The 20,768-nt window shown below is 41.3% G+C and overlaps 1 protein-coding gene across 1 annotated transcript; it reads right to left on the bottom strand.

Moving 5' to 3' along the window:
- Nucleotides 1-16,491: 16,491 nt before the first annotated feature.
- Nucleotides 16,492-20,239, bottom strand: LOC114551063 (chloride intracellular channel protein 5). Its single transcript, XM_028572134.1, has 6 exons — nucleotides 20,068-20,239; nucleotides 19,750-19,859; nucleotides 18,850-18,975; nucleotides 18,628-18,734; nucleotides 17,080-17,261; nucleotides 16,492-16,980 (listed from the first exon to the last, which is right to left on the bottom strand). Exons 1-6 carry the CDS (start codon nucleotides 20,128-20,130, stop codon nucleotides 16,819-16,821), a joined length of 750 nt encoding a protein of 249 aa, XP_028427935.1. The 5' UTR covers nucleotides 20,131-20,239; the 3' UTR covers nucleotides 16,492-16,818.
- Nucleotides 20,240-20,768: the final 529 nt, after the last annotated feature.

Below are 20,768 nucleotides of genomic sequence, written 5' to 3' on the forward strand. Positions count from 1 at the left end.
AAACACACACATCACATTCACAAAAAAGATAGCTTCTTTAGACTCCAAAGACACAAAGCTCGCCGACAAACTAAAACCAAATGTCACCGATCCCTAAAGAAGGAAACAAACGAAGGAGAGGCGGGGCTAGAGTGTCATTGGTTGACGCTGAGCGATCGGTCAGTCGTCCCAGGACAAACTCTGGTTTATAAAGAGACAAGATCGGTCCGTGCGTTTGGAAAAGGAACGCATCCGACAAACTGTTGACAAGCCTTCTTCAAGAGGCGCATCCCATGGAAAAGAAACAAATAGACTAACTGTGATAGGATACAGATATAAAGAAAGATATTTAACTGTGAAGTTATTGAGAAGACGAACGCCATCGACTGGTTGAAAGACAGAAGAAGCTTAGAAAGTAGCTGAAACTACTCAAATATCTAGAACAAGCTGATTGATTGGAGCTCAACGGACAGACTTTAAAATCATCTCGGCGAATGTCTACGTCTCCGACAGCAAAAGGAAACGCTCTGAAAGGTCAGAATCAATGGAGCTTCAGAGGACCAGTGACTGTAAGAACTTCAGCGGATTGATTTGAGATCAACAGACACAGTTTTAAATGATCCCGGCGATTGTCTCCGACAGCAACAGGAAGTCAGACGGTTCCGAGGAAAAAGTTGAGCACGAGAAGAAACGACACAGTTTGAGAAACCTTCTCTGATCAAAACCCTGACAGAGTTCAAAACGTTCAAACGGGAATTCCCTGTCCGTGAACATAGATCTGTGTGACATTAATAACTTAAAGCTAAGTGCTAGGTAACAGCCGCCATGGTTAACCGTGCAGCTCTCGTGTCTGTGATGAAGGTATTGGTGATGATGCTGATTGTTCTCGGGATGGGAGTGAAGGCCGCGCCCACAGAGAGAGGTAAGCAAGCTTTTCAAGGTGTTAAATGGGAGGATTCCTCTGTGCACGGGAGCTATGGTGTAAAGACAGATGGAGAACACATACAGAGACGGATGGAAGGAAGAAACAAAAACTTTGAAAAAGGATGTCCATGAAACGATTTGAAAGCGGAAAAACATTGACTAAAGCATCACTAAATGTCAAAAGAAAGCAAACAAACGTGCCAAAAAATAAGAAGTTTCAAGCTATCATGTTTTCCTAAATAATGTCCAGAATTTTAGGCATAATCAGAAATCTGCCCAGAAAAAAAAAAATCCTGAAAGAGTTCAAAACTTTAAAAGACAATTTGCTGTAAGTGAACACAGATCTGCGTGACTTTAATCACGTGTTTGAGTGCTCGGTAACAGACAGTTTTTTTGGTAATATTTTTGCTCCTACCATAGCCAGTTATGAACGACACAGATCAGAGATTTGTTTAGTAGTTTAGGGATGTGACATTACAATCAGGAGGCTGCACAGGGAATTTATTTTGAAAACTGACGGGATGCTCTAGCCTTTGAACACCCCTCAGCTCTGACAGACCTAGAGACTATTTTTAGCAGAGAATTGTTTCTACGATGGCACTGGATGTAAATTACAGATCGTCCAATAGAAACAGACTTCTAGGACACTGAGCCGGGCCGACAAGATGATCGTTTCCTAGGAAACATCATCAGGTATCGCCAGGTAAACCAACATTTATGGTCAGAGTAGGACTAGTGTGACCATTTGTTTTTGACAAAGTTTTGAAGTTTTTTTTTTTTTGCAGAGTTTGGAAGGCTCATGTTGGTTCACCGGATGGTTATTAACTTGTTAAGCCTAGAATTTGGTTCACAGTGGACAATTAAAACATGCCAAAGCAAGAAGTCCCCTTTAATTTAACCTTTAGGGTGTTCCTTGCCAAACCTTAACCATACTTTCGTTGCCATGTAAAGATCGTACAGAGCAAATCATTTGAAATCACTGGTATTGAATTGAATATTTATTATCAATGTTCTGTCTGGTGATAGGGTGGACATTCCTTTCATTCCTTACAAAACCTGTGTGTGTGTGTGTGTGTGTGTGTGTGTGTGTGTGTGTGTGTGTGTGTGTGCTCTTATGTAAAAGCTTCTAGCAATCAGCGAAGCACCGGAATCCCAAAAAAACATCTGTCTGATGGGGTGGGTGTTCATCTCAACAACAAATCTGGAAGAGAACGAGACCGTGTTAGAGCCAGAAGCTGCCCAACTACAGCGTAAAAGAACCGTAAAAGTCCAACCATTCAGCCCCATTTTTGTGTTTTCTGTTCCCCAGGCGTTGTGAAAGCTGCTCCGAGTCTCACTCGAGCACCGGCGCTCCCGGAGAACCTCCTGAAACAGCTGAAACTCAAAGTAGCTGCAGAGGAACCGACAACCAGAATCACAGAAAAAACACAGAGCAGGACTCTGGCTGCACCCAGGCCAGATAATCGCTCCCAGATGCTGAAGATGATCTCTGCTCTGCAGGATCTGCACAGGACGATGAACAGCACGCTGAGCGCCCGGATCACCATCATGCCCCGAGGTAACCTTCTGGTTGTTGCATCAGGAACGCTGAAACAAGCCACCAAACGTTGGGAAAGCAACAAGAACATCTTCTGTTGCTTTTTTCAACGCTGGCTTTTTTCCTGACGTTTTTGTACATCCCTCTATCCCTCCATCTTCCTCTCCCCTGGCTCCTGTCGGACCTCTGGTTGCTAGGAGACCGTTGCCTCATTGTTTACAAGACTGACCAATCAGACAAGACAATGTGTGCTCGTGGCTGGGAACATGAATAAAATGTTTAACGTTTGTGGCTTTACCTCCACATTATCCTGGAACTGAGTCGTGCACTTTCACTGAAACCTGGTTTTTATTTATTCTTTTATTTCAGCAAATGGCAAAAATTCAGGAAGAAAAAACAAAGTGGTAAGTTGTCTAATTGTACATTTTTGTCGCCTTGTTCAACGTTTGTGTTGCATTTTTCCCTCCTGTTTTGTGGGTTTAGAAGAACGTGTGCCAAGGGCCAGACGTATGGTTATCAACATGCTTTTATTTAAGAGAAACTGTCAAATATCTTTGACTGTAATACTGCATGTCGCTTTTTTGACATTTGTAGCATTTTTTGTTTGCTGTTTTTCTGACATTTTCATAGAATTTAGCAAATCAAGCAAAACAAAGATTACATTTCTAAAAGCAGCAGACTCCCAACCTGTTTCACAGCCTCCGAGTCTCAAAGTCAACAAGACGACTGTCACGTAATTACAGTCTCCTGTCTTTTTGGTTTTGGTGCACGACAAGGCAGGTCAGAATTTAATTTGAATCTAAATTAATATACGGGTCGGATCTAAACCTGCGATGGGCCGGGTTTGGCCATCAATAAAAGTGACAAAAACCAGCATTCAGTTTGACTGAGTTTGACACGTTCCGTATGCAGTTCCTGATTCTGTGTTTCTCTCCGGTCTTTCTTCAAGCTTCCTGCCGCTGACAGAGCGGTGAAGCCGGCCACGCCGGCGCCAGCGGCCGCTGACAGCACGGTGTCCAGAGTGAGCGCTGACATCTTCATCCCGAGTCTGACGGGACGAAACTTCAGGAAGTCCCTCCCCCCGCAGACCAAGAAGACCAACAAGAGAGGTGAAACCTTGCCCACAATTACATATTCAAAAGATTTGTGTTCCTACATATTTTTCTGTATCTTTACGAGTAAATACAGCAGAATGCGTTGGCATGGGTTGGGTTGGGTAGATATCCACAGAAAGCACCAACATGGCGTCTACCTCAGCCCTAAAAACATTGATCATTGGCCCCGAGCCTTTGTTTTTAGTTGTCAAGCAACAGTCTGAATCAAATGAAATTCTTCTTCTTTGTCTCCAACAGTGTGTTTCTGGAAGTACTGCTCCCAGAACTGATCGTCTCTAAGCCGGTGTCTTCCTCCAAACTCTGCCAACTTGTCTTCCTCCTCATCCATCCATCCATCCATCCATCCATCCATCCATCCATCCATCCATCCATCCGGTACATAAAACATCTGAAATTTATTTTGAAAAGTTGTCAAAAAACAGTGAAAAATAGCACCAGAAACGCCGAAAAAAGCGAGAAAAACTTCTGAAAAAGCGACAAAAACGTATCTCAGTTTGGCAAGGCTGCATACCAATGTTGGTGTTGATGTAATCAAAATAGACAAACTTCTATTAATTTCAATGTTTTTCCAAGTCAAACAGCCTTAAGGCGTAAGGGCCTTTCCTTTCAGATATGGCGTTTTGAAGCCTTAATTGTGGCCGGTTGGACTCATATTTCTTGGGAACCTAGTTATTGGGCCGACTTTGGTGTTTTAATGTAAACCGAAAGCCAGATCAACAGGACCTTTGGGGTTTAAACCCTAAATGTCAGCTTTAGTGCAGACCCTTGGAAGCTCGTACTGCTTCATCCCTCCATCCCTCCATCTCTCCATCTCTCCATCCCTCAAGCTCCCTCTCCTCCGGCTCCTGTCGGACCTCTGGTTGCTAGGAGCCTCTTGCCATGACAGCAGGAAACCACACGGTGGCGCCAGCCTCGGACCTTTTCATTGGCTCATCATTAACAAGACTGACCAATCAGAGAAGACGATATGCGTTTGTGGCCGGGCGCATGAACAAACTGTTAACCCTTCCTTTCCTTTCCTTTCCTTTCCTTTCCTTTCCTTTCCTTCCTCCTAAGACAGACACACTTTATGTTTGTGTGCACCAACCTTAAAATAAAGTTTATTTCCAGTATTTTTGTGACAATAAAGATTGATTTTATTTTTATACAATCACACTCTGTTTAGTTGTTCATTAAGCAGACGGAGGGATGAAACCAGAGAGAACGAGAGACAGGTGACACACATCAGGGACCAATCAGACTCAACAGGAAACTAAGCTATGCAAAGACAATTGCTACAAAATAAAACAGGAATTAAAATGTGAACATTCCCGAGGATGCATCTAGGGAAACAAAACAGAGATAAAATAACAGAAACAAGCAAACAGCAACACCCAATCACAACCATGACAGGTATGACGTTTTTCCACCATTCTTTACGTTTTTGTCGCTGATTTAGATTTTTTTAAAACTGTTTTTGTTGCTTCTTTGTTGTTGCATTTTTTGCACAGGAACCAGAGGCCTGTACTATGTATTAGGGGTGGTACGGTTCATGAAAAAACATCCGAACCGCTAGTCTCGGTTCGCTAGTCTCGGTTCGCTAGTCTCGGTTCGGAGCGTGTGTGCGCCACACGGTTCATCAGTCCGCTGTTAATGGTCACTAACCACTTCCTGCCATAGTGCCCACTTTCGACACCTATGTTAAAATACTTACTGGAAATGACGAGCAGGATGAATTTGATGAACGCAACCCTTTGGCAGCTGATTGGATGATCGCGTCACATGGGTCTTGCTGCTCCCGAATTTCAAAACAGACTTTAATGGCGGCTCGTTCAGAATAGGATCTCGTATTTTACAAAAATAGTTCACCGAAACGTGTTTCTGAAAACATTTTAAGCGAGAAATAGGCTGTGCAGTTGCTGAATCTGTCTTCATTTCAGATTGACAAAGGTCAGTTTAAAAGATTTTTGTCAGATTTTGAGAGACACCGAGCCGAGTGCTCCTCAAGTGGAGTGGGGTGCCGCTGCAGGTCACGTCACGTCACCTGCAGAAATGTCAGGTGGGAGAGAGGCTGCCCAGAGCTGGAGGATGCGCCAGTGTGTGGGAACATTTTGGATTTCACGTTACCTATGATGAAATAAAACAATATATAGAACTGCCACTGTGTGCATGTATTGTGCAACATGCATTCAATATGCTAATTTTAGCTATATATCATATCAAGTATATTCTGGAGTGTTAAAGATTAAAAGAAAAAATAACAAGAACCGTACAGAACCGAAAACCATGACCCTAAAACTGTGACACGAACCGAACTGTGAGTTTTGTGAACCGTACCACCCCTACTATGAATCCAGATCAACATGCCCAGAGGCCTGAACTATGAATCCAGATCAACATGTCCTGGATTTCTTTCAGTTTCCCGGCTTCACCTAACCTAACAACCGCGGTCCTGTATCAGCTGTGTCCCGACGGGGGTTAACAACTAGTTCAATCAACTCAGGCTTAGTTTACAGACAGACAGACAGACAGACAGACAGATACACACACAGACAACCCAGGGTTTCCCAATCCAGCGGCGCGCACATTCACATAAAAGAGGCAGGGTTTGATCAGCACGACCAATCACAAACATCTACCAGAGCCGCATATTTTACATAAAAAGAGCAAACAATAATTCTCCATAAATATGAAGAAAACAGACACGGTTTTACAGGCAAAACACAATACAGTCGCTACAACCCTGGCAGTGGAAGCAACCGTGAGAGCAAATAAAAAATGTAAAAACATAATTCAAACAGATGTGTCTCATTGGCAACACACGGCTCAAGAAGCCAACAAATAGCCTATACGTAATTCCCTCCGCTGAAAATCTATATCTTTCTTTCAGGAAGTCGAGCACAAAAACAAAATAAAATATCCGGTTAATTTTCAAAATAAAATCCAGCGTGCTCACGGCGGATCATATCTCCCTGCACTACAGCTTGAAAACACAGCACAGAGCTGTTTCCCCTCTACTCCTCTGGATGGAAACTAACTGGTGGTGATTTTGTGGTTCTATTCTACGTGAATTTGCGAGATCTTGTGGGTCCTCATGACTTCAGCTGTTAGTCAGTGCCGCAGCCTTGCCGCATCAAATCCGGACCTGGTGAGTGTTGACGGACGGTGGAGCAGCGGAGCCGGTCCGCAACCGGTGGAAATTAGGAGTCTGTCTGTCTGTCTGTCTGTCTGTCTCTCTCTCTCTCTGAACACAAGACATCCCTCCGTCCTCTGGCTGTTTCCACAGTAACGGCTGTCTTTGGGTCGTTACATTCAGACGCTTTCCACAGAGTCACGGTCGCTGCGGTGACCAGCATGTGTGTCTGCACATGCTGCAGGGTTTTTAAACGTAGCCTACCGCCTCTTACAGTATATTATTAAGACTTCAACAATATCCCAAAAAATATTTAACCCTTTTTTGACACACTTTTTTTAATGCTTTTTATTGAAGCTTTCATACATTTTTTTTAATGCTTTTTCGACACTTTCCTTTTGACACATTCATTGTTTTTTTTTTTTTTTTTACAGCTTTGGCATTTTTCTTTATCCTTTTGATTTTTTTTTTTTCAATGCTTTTTCAGACGCTCTTTTTTGAAGATTCTTTTTCCCTTTTTTGACACTGTTTCCACGCTTTTTTCAACGTTTTGGATGCTTTTTAACCAAACAGGGTGTGTGAAAGTATTTAGCAAAAAGCTTCAGATGTTGGAGGCTTCGGTGTGCCACAATTAAAGATACTTCTAACCAGGAAGTAGTACGCAGCGAATCACAGCTAAGAACCATCCAGCATGTTTCTGATACCGCTAACGAACGTCCCAGCTCCTTCACAGGTTTTGCTGATTACTTAGACACTGAAAGTGAATGCTTAGACACTTCTTGTGAATTGAATAGTTTTTGTCATTTTTTCTGACGTTTTTATTGCTTTTTTATTTATTTTTTCAACATATTTGTCATTTCTGATGTTTTTGTCACCTTTTTCTGGGGTTCGTTCCAGGAATGAGGTTTAACAAACTCTGAGTCTAACCCTGATCTCTGAGTTGATTTACCCTGAGATGGGAAACTGAGTTTTTGGTTCCAGAACAGCTGATTTGAGTTGGTTCAATCAGGGTTACGCGCGTGCACAACCACTATAAAAAGGCAGCATGAATGGAGCCATAATTCTACGATTCACCATGGTAACAACCACAAACAAACGGGTTGGCGGAAATACTCATGCGCACAAACTTACAAATTAATATTAACTGTCTACAGTTTGAACATGCATTTCATTAAAAAAGTAAGACAGCGGTTGCTGCTGCAAAAGAGAGAGAATTGGTGTGGGAGAAAATTGCTGCTCGAGTCAATGCGTATGCATTAACAGTGTATTAATTTCATTTTTAATCACAGTTAACTTATAATATTACTAGTGAAAACTGGAATTGTATTACACCTATAATTTCATTTAGGTGCAATCCTGCGGGCTATACTATACTAATCCAATTCTGAGGCTGCAGCACCATGATCAATAACAGAACTATAATGTATAATCATTTATTTATTTTAATGGCTCTCACTGGTTTGTGTCCAGGGAACACTACAAAAAACTTTTAAAAAAACGTTTCAGAGTGAGTCACACTTTTGTGACGGCTCTACAGTGGCTTTACTATTACAGTATGATCCACTACACTGTTATAAAGAAAACTGCCGTTTGCAAAAAACGTAATTAGACACAAAGAATCTGCTGGGATGTTAAAGCTTGTCCACAATGGTTGATGTTAGTGATATGAGAATGATAAGGTATCTACATATCTAATGGACCTGTCCACGATGGTTGATGTTAGTGATATGAGGACGGATAAGGTATCTACATATCTAATGGACCTGTCCACGATGGTTGATGTTAGTGATATGAGAATGATAAGGTATCTACATATCTAATGGACCTGTCCACGATGGTTGATGTTAGTGATATGAGGACGGATAAGGTATCTACATATCTGATGGACCTGTCCACGATGGTTGATGTTAGTGATATGAGGACAGATAAGGTATTTACATATCTAATGGACCTGTCCATGATGGCTGATGTTAGTGATATGAGGACGGATAAGGTATCTACATATCTGATGGACCTGTCCACGATGGTTGATGTTAGTGATATGAGGACAGATAAGGTATCTACATATCTGATGGACCTGTCCACGATGGTTGATGTTAGTGATATGAGGACGGATAAGGTATCTACATATCTGATGGACCTGTCCACGATGGTTGATGTTAGTGATATGAGGACAGATAAGGTATCTACATATCTGATGGACCTGTCCACGATGGTTGATGTTAGTGATATGAGGATGGATAAGGTATCTACATATCTAATGGACCTGTCCACGATGGCTGATGTTAGTGATATGAGGACAGATAAGGTATCTACATATCTGATGGACCTGTCCACGATGGCTGATGTTAGTGATATGAGGACAGATAAGGTATCTACATATATGAAGGACCTGTCCACGATGGCTGATGTTAGTGATATGAGGACGGATAAGGTATCTACATATCTAATGGACTGTGATAAAAAATACCTCTCAAATCGGTTAAGTGGAAATGAAAATACATCTATAGTTGGGACTCAATACCGATATAAACTCTCTGTGAATTAATACAGCTTTTTCATCAACGGGATTGTCGACAAAAGGACATGACATTGACAACACAAAAACGTTTTCTAGTCTGCATAACATAAACCAATACGTTTTTTTATTCATGCAGATAACAAACCGCATTAAAATGCGCCTGATACAGACTGAATGAATGAATGAGGACATGAGTTTCTGAGAGAAACTCAAGGTTTTTTTCTCAGTTTCTCTCAGTCTCCTTCCTCAGAGGGAGAAACTTGAGGTTTCTTGAAGAAAACCTGCTCCCGACCAGGTTAGGTTCACAGGCTCAGTTACCATAGTAACTGACTCTGAGGTTAAGTTACCTCTCTTTCTGAAACAGAAAACTCAGCGTTTCCCTCATCTCAGGGTTAACCAACTCAGAGTTTTCACTAAATCTGCTTTCTGGAACGTGCCTCTGATGTTTGTACCTACTCTTTTCATATTGTACACAAACCGTTCCTGTTAAGCTGGGCTAACCCGTCCTCTGGCTGTTTCCACGGTACCTGAGCCAACTGTTTAGGCCTACTGTCTGAAGGTAATAATTAGAAAAGTTAGAAAAATGACTTTGGACGCTTTCCCACTGCCAATAGAGTAGGGCTGCCGGTTTAGTTTTCCGACATTTTTACCTACTCTTTATCATATTGAACACAAATTATTCTTGTAAAACAGAATGATCATTCAACTCCACATTTACAATATGTGGCGGTCAACTTTGATATGTATGTGTCAGGTTTGGGGACAGAACTCAGGTTGGTAGTAAAGAATCTTATTTTAATGAAACGGTGAGTGTGAACCGGCCGTTGGGGTGCTGGGTCCGAAGAAGGATTGGGGTCTGGGCTCTGTTCCTCAGTGCGGTTGCAGACTCAATAATCCAATGTGTGGTGTGTAGCGTGGCATGGCTATTGGCTGTGGAAAGCCAAAAGGGTCATAATACGTCACAATTCTCACAGCGTTTTGAACGCCGTTGTTGGCGCCACGTGACATTTAATAAACACCACCAGATGTCTAATAAACGCCACTGAGCGTGTGACGTCACCAAACGTTTAATACGCCACCAGATGCTTATTAGACACCTGGTGACGTTTTGATAATCAACTCCGCCCTGCGGTTTTCACAGCCAATAGATTTGAACTCTAATCACCCAATCAGTAAAGAAGGAGGTCAGGCCACACTAATCAAGCACCAATCTCCTTTGCTGTTTGTTTGAGTAGCCTAAAGAAAATAGCATTCATATTGGGTGTTATTTTAGTTTTTATTTATTATTATTTCTATATATCAAATATGTGAACTAGAGCAGTGGTTCCCAACCTGGGGTCCGGGGACCCCTCAAGGGGGCGGCAAAGATCACAGGGGGTGCGCAAGTCTTTATCTGGGTTGAGGAAAAAAAAACAAATGTGCACATGTTAAACAAATTATGATAATACACTAGAATATATACAAAAGTCTGTATAAAAACTATATATTTTTGTTCTCGCTTAAAATTGTAGGCAGGCTACGTAGTAAGCCAAACCTCCAGAACTCTTAACCCTAGCTGTCATCAGGTCAGCTGTTAGCTGCTAGCTGCTATCATCCTCGTTTTTCCTGCTGCCACAGCATCACTATTTTATGAATGAAACATGATCGCGAAACGTAAAAGTGCTGATAACTGCTCTGTATCAAAAAAGGAAGTAAGGCTCTATCTCGAGAGTTACCTCAACTTCGGCTTCAGGGGGGGACATGAGTAGGGGGGGCGCCAAGGAAAAAAGATTGGGAACCACTGTAGAGTATAGTTCTAGCATGTATACAGCATTCATTTGTTCTTGTTGACTGGGCTAAACCTTTTGCCTACTGTTGCTCTAATATTCCTGAGGCACTGATCTCCTTTGCTGTTTGTTTGAGTAGCCGAGAGAAAATCCCCAGTATGCACTTGGGTGTTTACTATTTATTTATTATTTATACATATAAATAATATATACTTATGCATGTATTAAAATATGTGGAGTATAGTTATATCATTTTTAAAAGCATTTATTTGTTCTCGTTGACTGAGCTAAAGCAGTTTGCCTACTGTTGCTCTAAGATTCCTGAGGGTGGCAGCAGAGGACAATATATAAATTATTCCCTCTAATAAACTATGGTAAAGCATGAGATTATCAGATTTTTTCTATTCCAATGAATTCATTCTAGTTTAGTTTAACTGTTAGACGTTGCTGTGGCATTGTTGAAAAAGGTACACAATCATTTTAATCTATTTTATTTCAATTGAAATTTTATTGAAAGATTACAAAATAAGCACAAACTAAAGCCTTATTAAATTTAAGCAGGTAATAATGAAAATAGCTCCTCACCACTTTTTATTACATTTTTGGGATGATGATTGGGATTGATTAATTAAATAAAGTATGAGCAGCCGGTGCCTACTGATGTCTGGCCATACAACACTAACAAATACTACAAAATTGTACATTTTCTTTAGGCTACTCAAACAGCAAAGGAGATTGGTGCTTGATTTGTGTGGCCTGACCTCCTTCTTTACTGATTGGGTGATTAGAGTTCAAATCTATTGGCTGTGAAAACTGCAGGGCGGAGTTGATTATCAAAACCAAAAACGCCACCAGGTGTTTATTAAACGCCTGGTGACGTCACACGCTCAGTGGCATTTATTAGACATCTGGTGGCATTTATTAAACGCCTGACGCCTGTACTACGAATCAAGATCAACCAGCCCTGGATTTCTTTCAGTTATTCGGCTTCACTAACTCTAACAACCGCGGTCCCGCATAACCCGTGTCACGACGGTGGTTAGCAACTAGTTCAGTCAACTCAGGGTTTCCCAATCCAGCGGCGCGCGCATTCACATAAAAGAGGCGGGGTTTGCGCACCACGACCAATCGCAAACATCTACCAGAGCCGCATATTTTACATAAGAAGAGGAAAATATAATTCTACATAAATATGAAGAACACAGACACGGTTTTGCAGGCAAAATGCAATACAGTCACTGCTTCCTAAAACAGGAGGAAAGCTGGCAAAAAATCTGACCATAATTACACTTGTGCACTTTCCATAAACTGTTGTTGCTTTAGCCTATTATTTCAGTTGCAACCCAGTGGGAAGCCATTGATCGTGAGAGCAAATAAAACATATGAAAACATAATTCAAACTGATGTGCGCATTGGCAACACACGGTTCAAGAAGCTGAGCCGATATGTAATTCCCTCCCATTACAATCTATGTATTTCATAAATATACCCATCAGGGAATGCTAACGGGGTTGTCGGTCTCTAGCTAAATGTTTTAACTTTTATCTGCGCACCCCTTTCTCCCCATCTCCCTTTCTCTCTCTCTGCGCACCGAGCTCCACCTGATCTTCTTTAAGAACGGTGACGCCGTTATCAATCGAGTATTGATTGGTTAGTAGGCGGTGCTTTTACACCGGTTGATCTCTGATCTCCAACTTAACCTGCTCCCGACCAGGTTAGACGTTCAGCATGAGTTACCATGGCGATTGAACCGGTAACAACTAATCCACTGTCGTGGTACAGAAAATCCTGGGTTGAACCTTAAGTTGGCTCGTTAACGCCAAATCTTGCTTTGTAGTACAGGCCTCTGGTGACATCACACGCTCAGTGGCGTTTATTAAACATCTGGTGGTGTTTATTAGACATGTGGTGGCATTTATTAAATGCCAGGTGGCGCCAACGACAGCATTCAAAACGCTGTGAGAATTGTAACGTATTATGACCCTTTTGGCTTTCCATAATTGGAAGCAGATGATTCTGAAGGTGGGTTACTTCTGAGGACAGAGATCTTATAGTTAGTCATGTCAGGAAACAGGGCAGACAGGTAAGTACAGAGACGAGAAACTAGACTAGGTACAATAATCGAAGGCTGGAGAATGAGAATACTTAGTGGTCAGCGACAATCTGGCAGTAAGAGGAAAGTCAGACTGGTATTTGAAGGCAGATGATGGAGCAGGATGATTAGCAGGTGCGCTGATTGGGATTGGTACCAGGTGTGGGGAAGAGTCAGCAGGGGGGTATGTCCACACTCTGTGGAGCATGCAGGAGGAAACCAAAACACAGACAGACAGACCCAAAACCGAAACACACCAAGCACACGGCAGGCATCACAAAATGAAGAAATAAACCAAAACCCATTCACACACACACCAGACTGTTACCGTGTGGAAGTCACAGCAGGCAGTGGCGTGACAATATGCGAAACGCTGTGATAGGTGACAGGTTTTGTACCCTACAGACCTTTAATTCAGAGTTACTGTTTTGCTTTGAGGGATTTTGCAATGCTGATCTTTAACTATTTTTTTTTTATTTAAGACTAATACAATGATAAGTAACTAAACAATGAGTACTGATTAAAGAGGCAGAATTCATTTTCAAATCTGTCTGTATAATGCAGTGTGCCAATATTTCTATTGTAATTATTGAATTAGTTTATATTGACAATTGCTAACAATCTACTACAAAAACACAGAGACAACAAAAATATCAAAGACAACGGAGACAAAGATAAATCAGTTTAATAAAGATGAATCCCCAGAGAGGATATAAGGCCAGAACTTACACACCTCTGCCAAACACTGAACATCAAACACCACTGTCCAACAATCACACACGGGATATTAATCACTTACAGCTGCATTCAAGGGAGCTGGAAAAAATCTGTAAAAAAACAATTTGAAAAACATTTGTATCCTGTCAAGATTGTTTTTTCCCTGAATTCTGCTTTGATAATAATACCCCAAATGGCTGAAAATGAAACAAATATTTTGTTATCTAACACTCAAATCATCTTTAATTTAAAAAAATAGTAAATAGCCATGACAGGAGACACATTTTTAACTGATGAATGAGATTATTGTATGACATGAATCAGGCTGTTCTCATAAAGCATTCGTACATTTAGCTTTAAACAAAAACTAAAGCACTGCTTAAGGGGACTGCTGTTTCAACCCAAACCGCTATCTTTTTTAACTAGCCATAACTAGTTGTTTTGGTGTCTAAATTTAACTGTCATCACTGCATGACGCTCACTTTTTCTGAGCTCACTTTTTCTCTGTTAAACCTAACTGTAAAGACCAGCCAGCAGGCGCTGTTATTTCGTACCATATTATACAAATTATTGGGCATAAGTTTTCGTACGATATCCTAATGCGATATGAGAATGCATTGCATGAATGGAACTGGTTGCACTGTTGATGCTGACAACAGGAGCAAGGATACTTTAGTTTGGATATGTGTCGGGGAGTTTGACAGTATTATAATGGCATCTTTGAGTGTCATCACTAGTTGAACCAGCAGACACTCAGTCAGTCTCATAAGATACAAACGCAGAAATAATCACAATATGAGTAAATAGTCTAATGTCATCAGCATACAGACAGATAAACATTCAGTACAATTAACTGTTGATACAAAGTAGAAAAATGCTTTTAGATTGGCCTTGTATTTAAACATCTTGATTTGATTGGTCATTAACATTAAGACATAGATATTCAGCAAGTTATTGGCCTGAATACAGAACCCTTTTCTCTAGAAATATGGCTAAAAAATGGGGTTGTCTTACATTCATCTAGACTCTTAAATGCCCATATACATTCACAACAGCAGATGGCGCCAACTGTTGAGCCAGCCAGCAGCGAGGGCCGCCTTTTTTTTGTCCGACGAGAGAGTTGAAACCAAGCCTGATTCTGTTTTTTATGTCCAAACCCGAGCCTGACGCAGTAAACGTAATATGAAGCTCTGAGTTAGTGTTGCGCTGTCAAGCGTTTGGCTCGGTACGCAAATACCTATATTCTGTCTGGGTTAGACAATATTTTTAATAAAAAGATCTTGAACAACCTTAAGATCATTATTTTCCTATAAAATTAATTTCTTTATAAAAACAAGATTTAGTCTTCAAAACGTCTTTTTCCAAAAATGAGCCTAGAAAAGGAGAGAGGGTTGTCTTATAATCAGGGTCGTCTTACATTCGGGTCAATATGGTATTTTAAGTGTGATTACACTTTCAATGGGACGGTTGACTAGACCTTCTGGAGCAGCAGAAGGGAATGGATTTCTTCAAGTAAGATTCTCCAATTACTGAATTTGTCAGTAGACATTACGTTAAGCCAAATAAATCTCTGGTCATATGCAGTGTTTCTCTCACTTATTAATGCCAACATTAAAGGGTAACTTTGATTTTTCAACCTGGACCCTATGTCTCCATGTTTCTGTGTCTGAGTGTCTGATGGAACAACAATCTCTGAGACTGGTCCAGTATTAAACAAGAAACAAGCTGTAATGTAACAAATGTTTAGCATCAGTTAGCGTCCACTAAAAGTTCAGTTTTTGCCACTGACAGACTCAGATTATTATTCTAAGTGTCTGACAACATTATGGAAAGGATCCCTACAGAGATAGACCTTTTAGTTAAAGAGTAGGATCGAGTCTGCCAGTGGCCACCTGCAGTGTGTCTCTCATTTTAATGCCTACATTTAAAGGATAATTCCAGTTTATTACACATGGGTCATATAGTTTTGTAGTTTTGACCTCCATTTAAACATTTTGTATCTCAGTATTGGAAATGAAAACGGGTTGGAAACACGGGTGTTGTCCCCAAACCCTTACAGGTCCGTCATCCCCGCTGGCTCCCAGAATGCACTGTTTTCAGCTTCTGATGGCGATAAAATCCAAACATATTACAAATAAATCAAGGCCATATGCATTCACAAGAAATCAAAATGTAGGAATAGTTTGAGTCATTTTAAATGATATTCGTATTTGCTTTCTTGCAATTACATTACATTAATATTGTAAAGGTTTTGATTCAAATTAAAAGACAAGTTGTTAACTAATCCCTAAAGGTTAGACATCATACTATTAAGCTAAACATGTTTTTTAATGCAGTAACACTGAAGAGTAAAGCTCTTTCTTTGTACTACTTATTGAGTCTTGGCCCTGCCATCGTCTGAAAAGTGAGAATAATTACTGGTTTCATTATTTGTAAAATGATAAGCATAAAGTTTCAGTAGATGACTGTGCAACCCAACCTGTGAGAGCACACACACACACACACACACACACACACACACTCATACAGTTAAAAACACTGAATAGAAGGAGTAAATAGATGTTATTGTATGGATCGGCCTATAGTCTATAACCCGGAGTTCTCACTCCGAAATTCCACCAGGCTTCACCAAGATTTTGTTCCTTCATCCGGCGTGCGTAATACGACACCGATCAAAGATTTGCGTCGGTGTTTTAGATGTTAAAATATTAATGTGATGTGACATACGATCGGAAGTGTGCACAGGGAGTTTATTTGGAAAACGCCATGGCCTAAACTGACACAAATTAGTCGATAAGATAAGATTTTGTACCGGGGTTCACCATCTCATGGGATTTTTGATTTGTTTTAGATGTTTTATTACAGAAAGTATGAAACCAAATGTCAATGAAGCACAGACACGCCTGGTGGAATCTACGGGTTGTTCTCCTGCATGTTCATGTAAATTTATCAGGATTTCCTTACATCTTCTATCTGTCTACTTATTGTACCACCCAAACTAACGCATGATTTATCTCTGCACACTTTCTCCTGTCTGCTTTGTCTCCGTCATGTCTCATATGATTTTTTTTGCAACATCCAAATAGGCGACCTGGATCTCCCTCTCGGCGGGGCAGGTGCTGGTGAACTCCTCCCTCTGATAGGCGGAGTTTAAATACCGCCACAGCCCCGTCATCTCCGCCGGGATCTCAAAGCCGCGGTACTTCTTGGCTACGACCTGCAAACGCACACAAGTGAGTTAACAAGTGTTGGGAGCATCCAAGTAATCCAAAATAATCTCAAGATTCAAGTCTCGGAGACGTCCAGCTGAACAAACCTTAAGGATGTGCAATTTTGGCAGCAGATTACAGTCAGCCAACGTTAACTCGGAGCCATCCAGAAAACTCCTGGACGAGTCAGGAACATCTCCTGCGGCATCGGCATCAATCTCCTCAGACAGCGGCGTCCGCAGGAAGTCATCAAGACGCCGGAGAGACTTCAGCAATGCTTTCTCTAAGGCTGCACTCACACATACAGACAGAAATAAACTTCAGCAAGGCTTTCTCTAAGGCTGCACTCACACATACAGACAGAAATAAACTTCAGCAAGGCTTTCTCTAAGGCTGCACTCACACATACAGACAGAAATAAACTTCAGCAAGGCTTTCACTAAGGCTGCACTCACACATACAGACAGAAATAAACTTCAGCAAGGCTTTCTCTAAGGCTGCACTCACACATACAGACAGAAATAAACTTCAGCTAGGCTTTCTCTAAGGCTGCACTCACACATACAGACAGAAATAAACGTAAGCAAGGCTTTCTCTAAGGCTGCACTCACACATACAGACAGAAATAAACTTCAGCTAGGCTTTCTCTAAGGCTGCACTCACACATACAGACAGAAATAAACGTAAGCAAGGCTTTCTTCTCTAAGGCTGCACTCACACATACAGACAGAAATAAACTTCAGCTAGGCTTTCTCTAAGGCTGCACTCACACATACAGACAGAAATAAACTTCAGCAAGGCTTTCTCTAAGGCTGCACTCACACATACAGACAGAAATAAACTTCAGCAAGGCTTTCACTAAGGCTGCACTCACACATACAGACAGAAATAAACTTCAGCAAGTCTTTCACTAAGGCTGCACTCACACATACAGACAGAAATAAACTTCAGCAAGGCTTTCTCTAAGGCTGCACTCACACATACAGACAGAAATAAACTTCAGCTAGGCTTTCCCTAAGGCTGCACTCACACATACAGACAGAAATAAACTTCAGCTAGGCTTTCCCTAAGGCTGCACTCACACATACAGACAGAAACTACAACTGCAAACAGTTATGACAGGGTCCAAGTTGCCACCGACGCAAAAGTTGAATCCCAAGGCGGCGAGGAAAACATCAGGAAATATCCCAATGCGTGAGCTTTGAGGTCTGTACTAAATTGCAATTGAAATTTCCCATTTACATTCATTGAGTTTACCTTGTTTATAGCGCCCCCTAATGGCCGATCCTCGCCAAGTTTGGCACAGAACTGTAGAGCGACATGGCAAACAGGAATCCCAAGTTTTGCGTGGATGGCATTTTCTTTGGCCGAGATATGCTAAAGTTTGTGTTTGGTCGCTAGCTACAAAAATGTTTGTTTGTCATTAGTGCATCTTTAACTGAGCAAAATCATTTTTGATGGCATATTGTTATAATTACATTAGACCATCTGAGGAAGCCATGTCCCAAGTTTCAGGCAGATCGGACAAAAACTGTAGGAGGATTTCTAAAAAGTTGGTTTTGAACATTTTCTCTATTAGGAGTGGCCTATGTCATGTGATTCTTTCTCTCTCTCTCTCTCTCTCTCTCTCTCTCTCTCTGCTCTCTCTATCTTACCCTCATTGGTGTCTTTCCTGGAGTTTTTGATGTAAGCGCTGAACTTGGCGAACACGTCAATGCCCGCTGTGTTAGCTTCAGCGTGTTTAGCAGCCAGTCTTGGGTAGCTGAAGGAAAGACATGATAGAGAAGTTCACTGCGCAGCTTCTTCGTCAGAATGTTTTGAGAAAAAAAGTCTGAAAACATTTTGAGTAATACAAATGTTGAAATGTGTCTGTGTACCGTGGCGGGGTCAGCTTTTCCTCCAGGAACTCCTCAATCTTGTTGACGTCGACTTTAACTTCGCCGTTAAACGTCACAAACGGAGGGTTGGTTCCTGGAGCGAGATCCTGCAGGTCTGCCGGCTTCCTGACAACACAAAATATCCCCACTAGACTCTTTAGCATGACATAAAACAGCCCCGAAATCACCATCACCAAACCCACCAGACTCCATGTAAATAATCAGGACTTTTATCATCGTAAAACACAAGTGGACAGAAACTAAATGAAACTACCAAAAGCCGTCTTGGTTCATCTTTCCACTGTTCCAACAATCACCACTCTGGTTTGGTTGAAATAAGTCCTTAATTCACCCATTTACATGTGGAGATATGCTGGCTCTATACACGCTAAAAGTCCTGATTATTTACATGGAGTCTGGTGGAGATATGCTGGCTCTATACACGCTAAAAGTCCTGATTATTTACATGGAGTCTGGTGGAGATATGCTGGCTCTATACACGCTAAAAGTCTTGATTATTTACATGGAGTCTGGTGGAGATATGTTGGCTCTATACACGCTAAAAGTCTTGATTATTTACATGGAGTCTGGTGGAGATATGCTGGCTCTATACACGCTAAAAGTCTTGATTATTTACATGGAGTCTGATGGAGTTTGGTGATGGTGATTTCGGGGCTGTTTCATGTTAAGCTAAAAGGATCTTACTCTTTAACTAAAAGGTCTATCTCTGTAGGAATCCTTTCCATAATGTCAGACACTTAGAATAATAATCTGAGTCTGTCAGTGTAAACAAGTGTGTGTGTGTGTGTGTGTGTGTGTGTGTGTGTGTGTGTGTGTGTGTGTGTGTGTGTGTGTGTGTGTGTGTTTGCGCGTGCGTGAATGCGTGCGTGTCTGTATTACCGTTTGAGGTCGACAGTGGTGACGTTGAAGATAACTCCTTTGAGCCAGAGGATCATAAAGAGTCTCTGAGAGAAGGGACAGTTACCGATGCTCTCGCCGTCACTTCCTGCCTATACACACACAAGAGAGTTTACAAAAGATAAAATTAAAAACTTAGATTAGAGAGGCTGCTTTTCGTAATTGTAAGCATTTCCATAATGGCAATGCAGGTAATATCAACCCATTCCCTAACCAAACTGTACCTGCCATGCATGAACACTGTGAAAACAACCAACTGAAAAACACGGCTTTGTGAATATAATGTGCAGCATCTCTTACCTTTACAAACAGCTCAATGGTTGGGAAGCCCAACTTTTTAATTGCAAAGTCACACCAGGACATGGTGAACAATTAAAGCTCACATCTTCCGTTTGTTCCCCAGAACCAGAAAACTACAAGGAGTTTAGTCGATCCAAACCAGCCAAACAGTCATGTAAAGTGTTTGGCGTGAAAACACCCAAGACACGTCCACTGCTGTTTCCATCTAACACACACTGCTCACATTGTGTGTTTGTGATGGAGTAGAGATTCCTCTTCCTCCCACTCCTCTGACAAATGAAGGAATTCTGTTTCTTCAGACTTCACACAAACACTGACCTCATCTCAAATTATAATCCGTACGTACGTTATGGCCCGATTGTTTTTTGCACATTTTTTATTCTCTGCTTTGTCTGACATTCAAAGTATTTTTCTGACCTTTGCTTTTTAGACTTGCTTCTGCTAGACTTGTTGATTTGGACGAGAATTGTGTCGCTTTGTTGTCAATTTCTTTGTCACATTGTTGTCGCTTTTCTGTGCTTTTCATCTTTTTTGTAGACTTTCCTTGCCTTTTGGCTGCTTTTTGTGGCTTCATAGTTTCCTGGCTGTTAAACATAGTGTCCATGCAGTATTTACTTTAAGGTACTGAGTATTTAGTACAGTGTGTGTCAGCAGCAAACAGCCGGCTAATCATCTTACAGAGAGAGATTAACCTGCATGGT

This window comes from Perca flavescens, chromosome 24, assembly GCF_004354835.1.
Source record: "Perca flavescens isolate YP-PL-M2 chromosome 24, PFLA_1.0, whole genome shotgun sequence".
In the NCBI taxonomy this organism is placed as follows: Eukaryota; Metazoa; Chordata; class Actinopteri; order Perciformes; family Percidae; genus Perca; species Perca flavescens.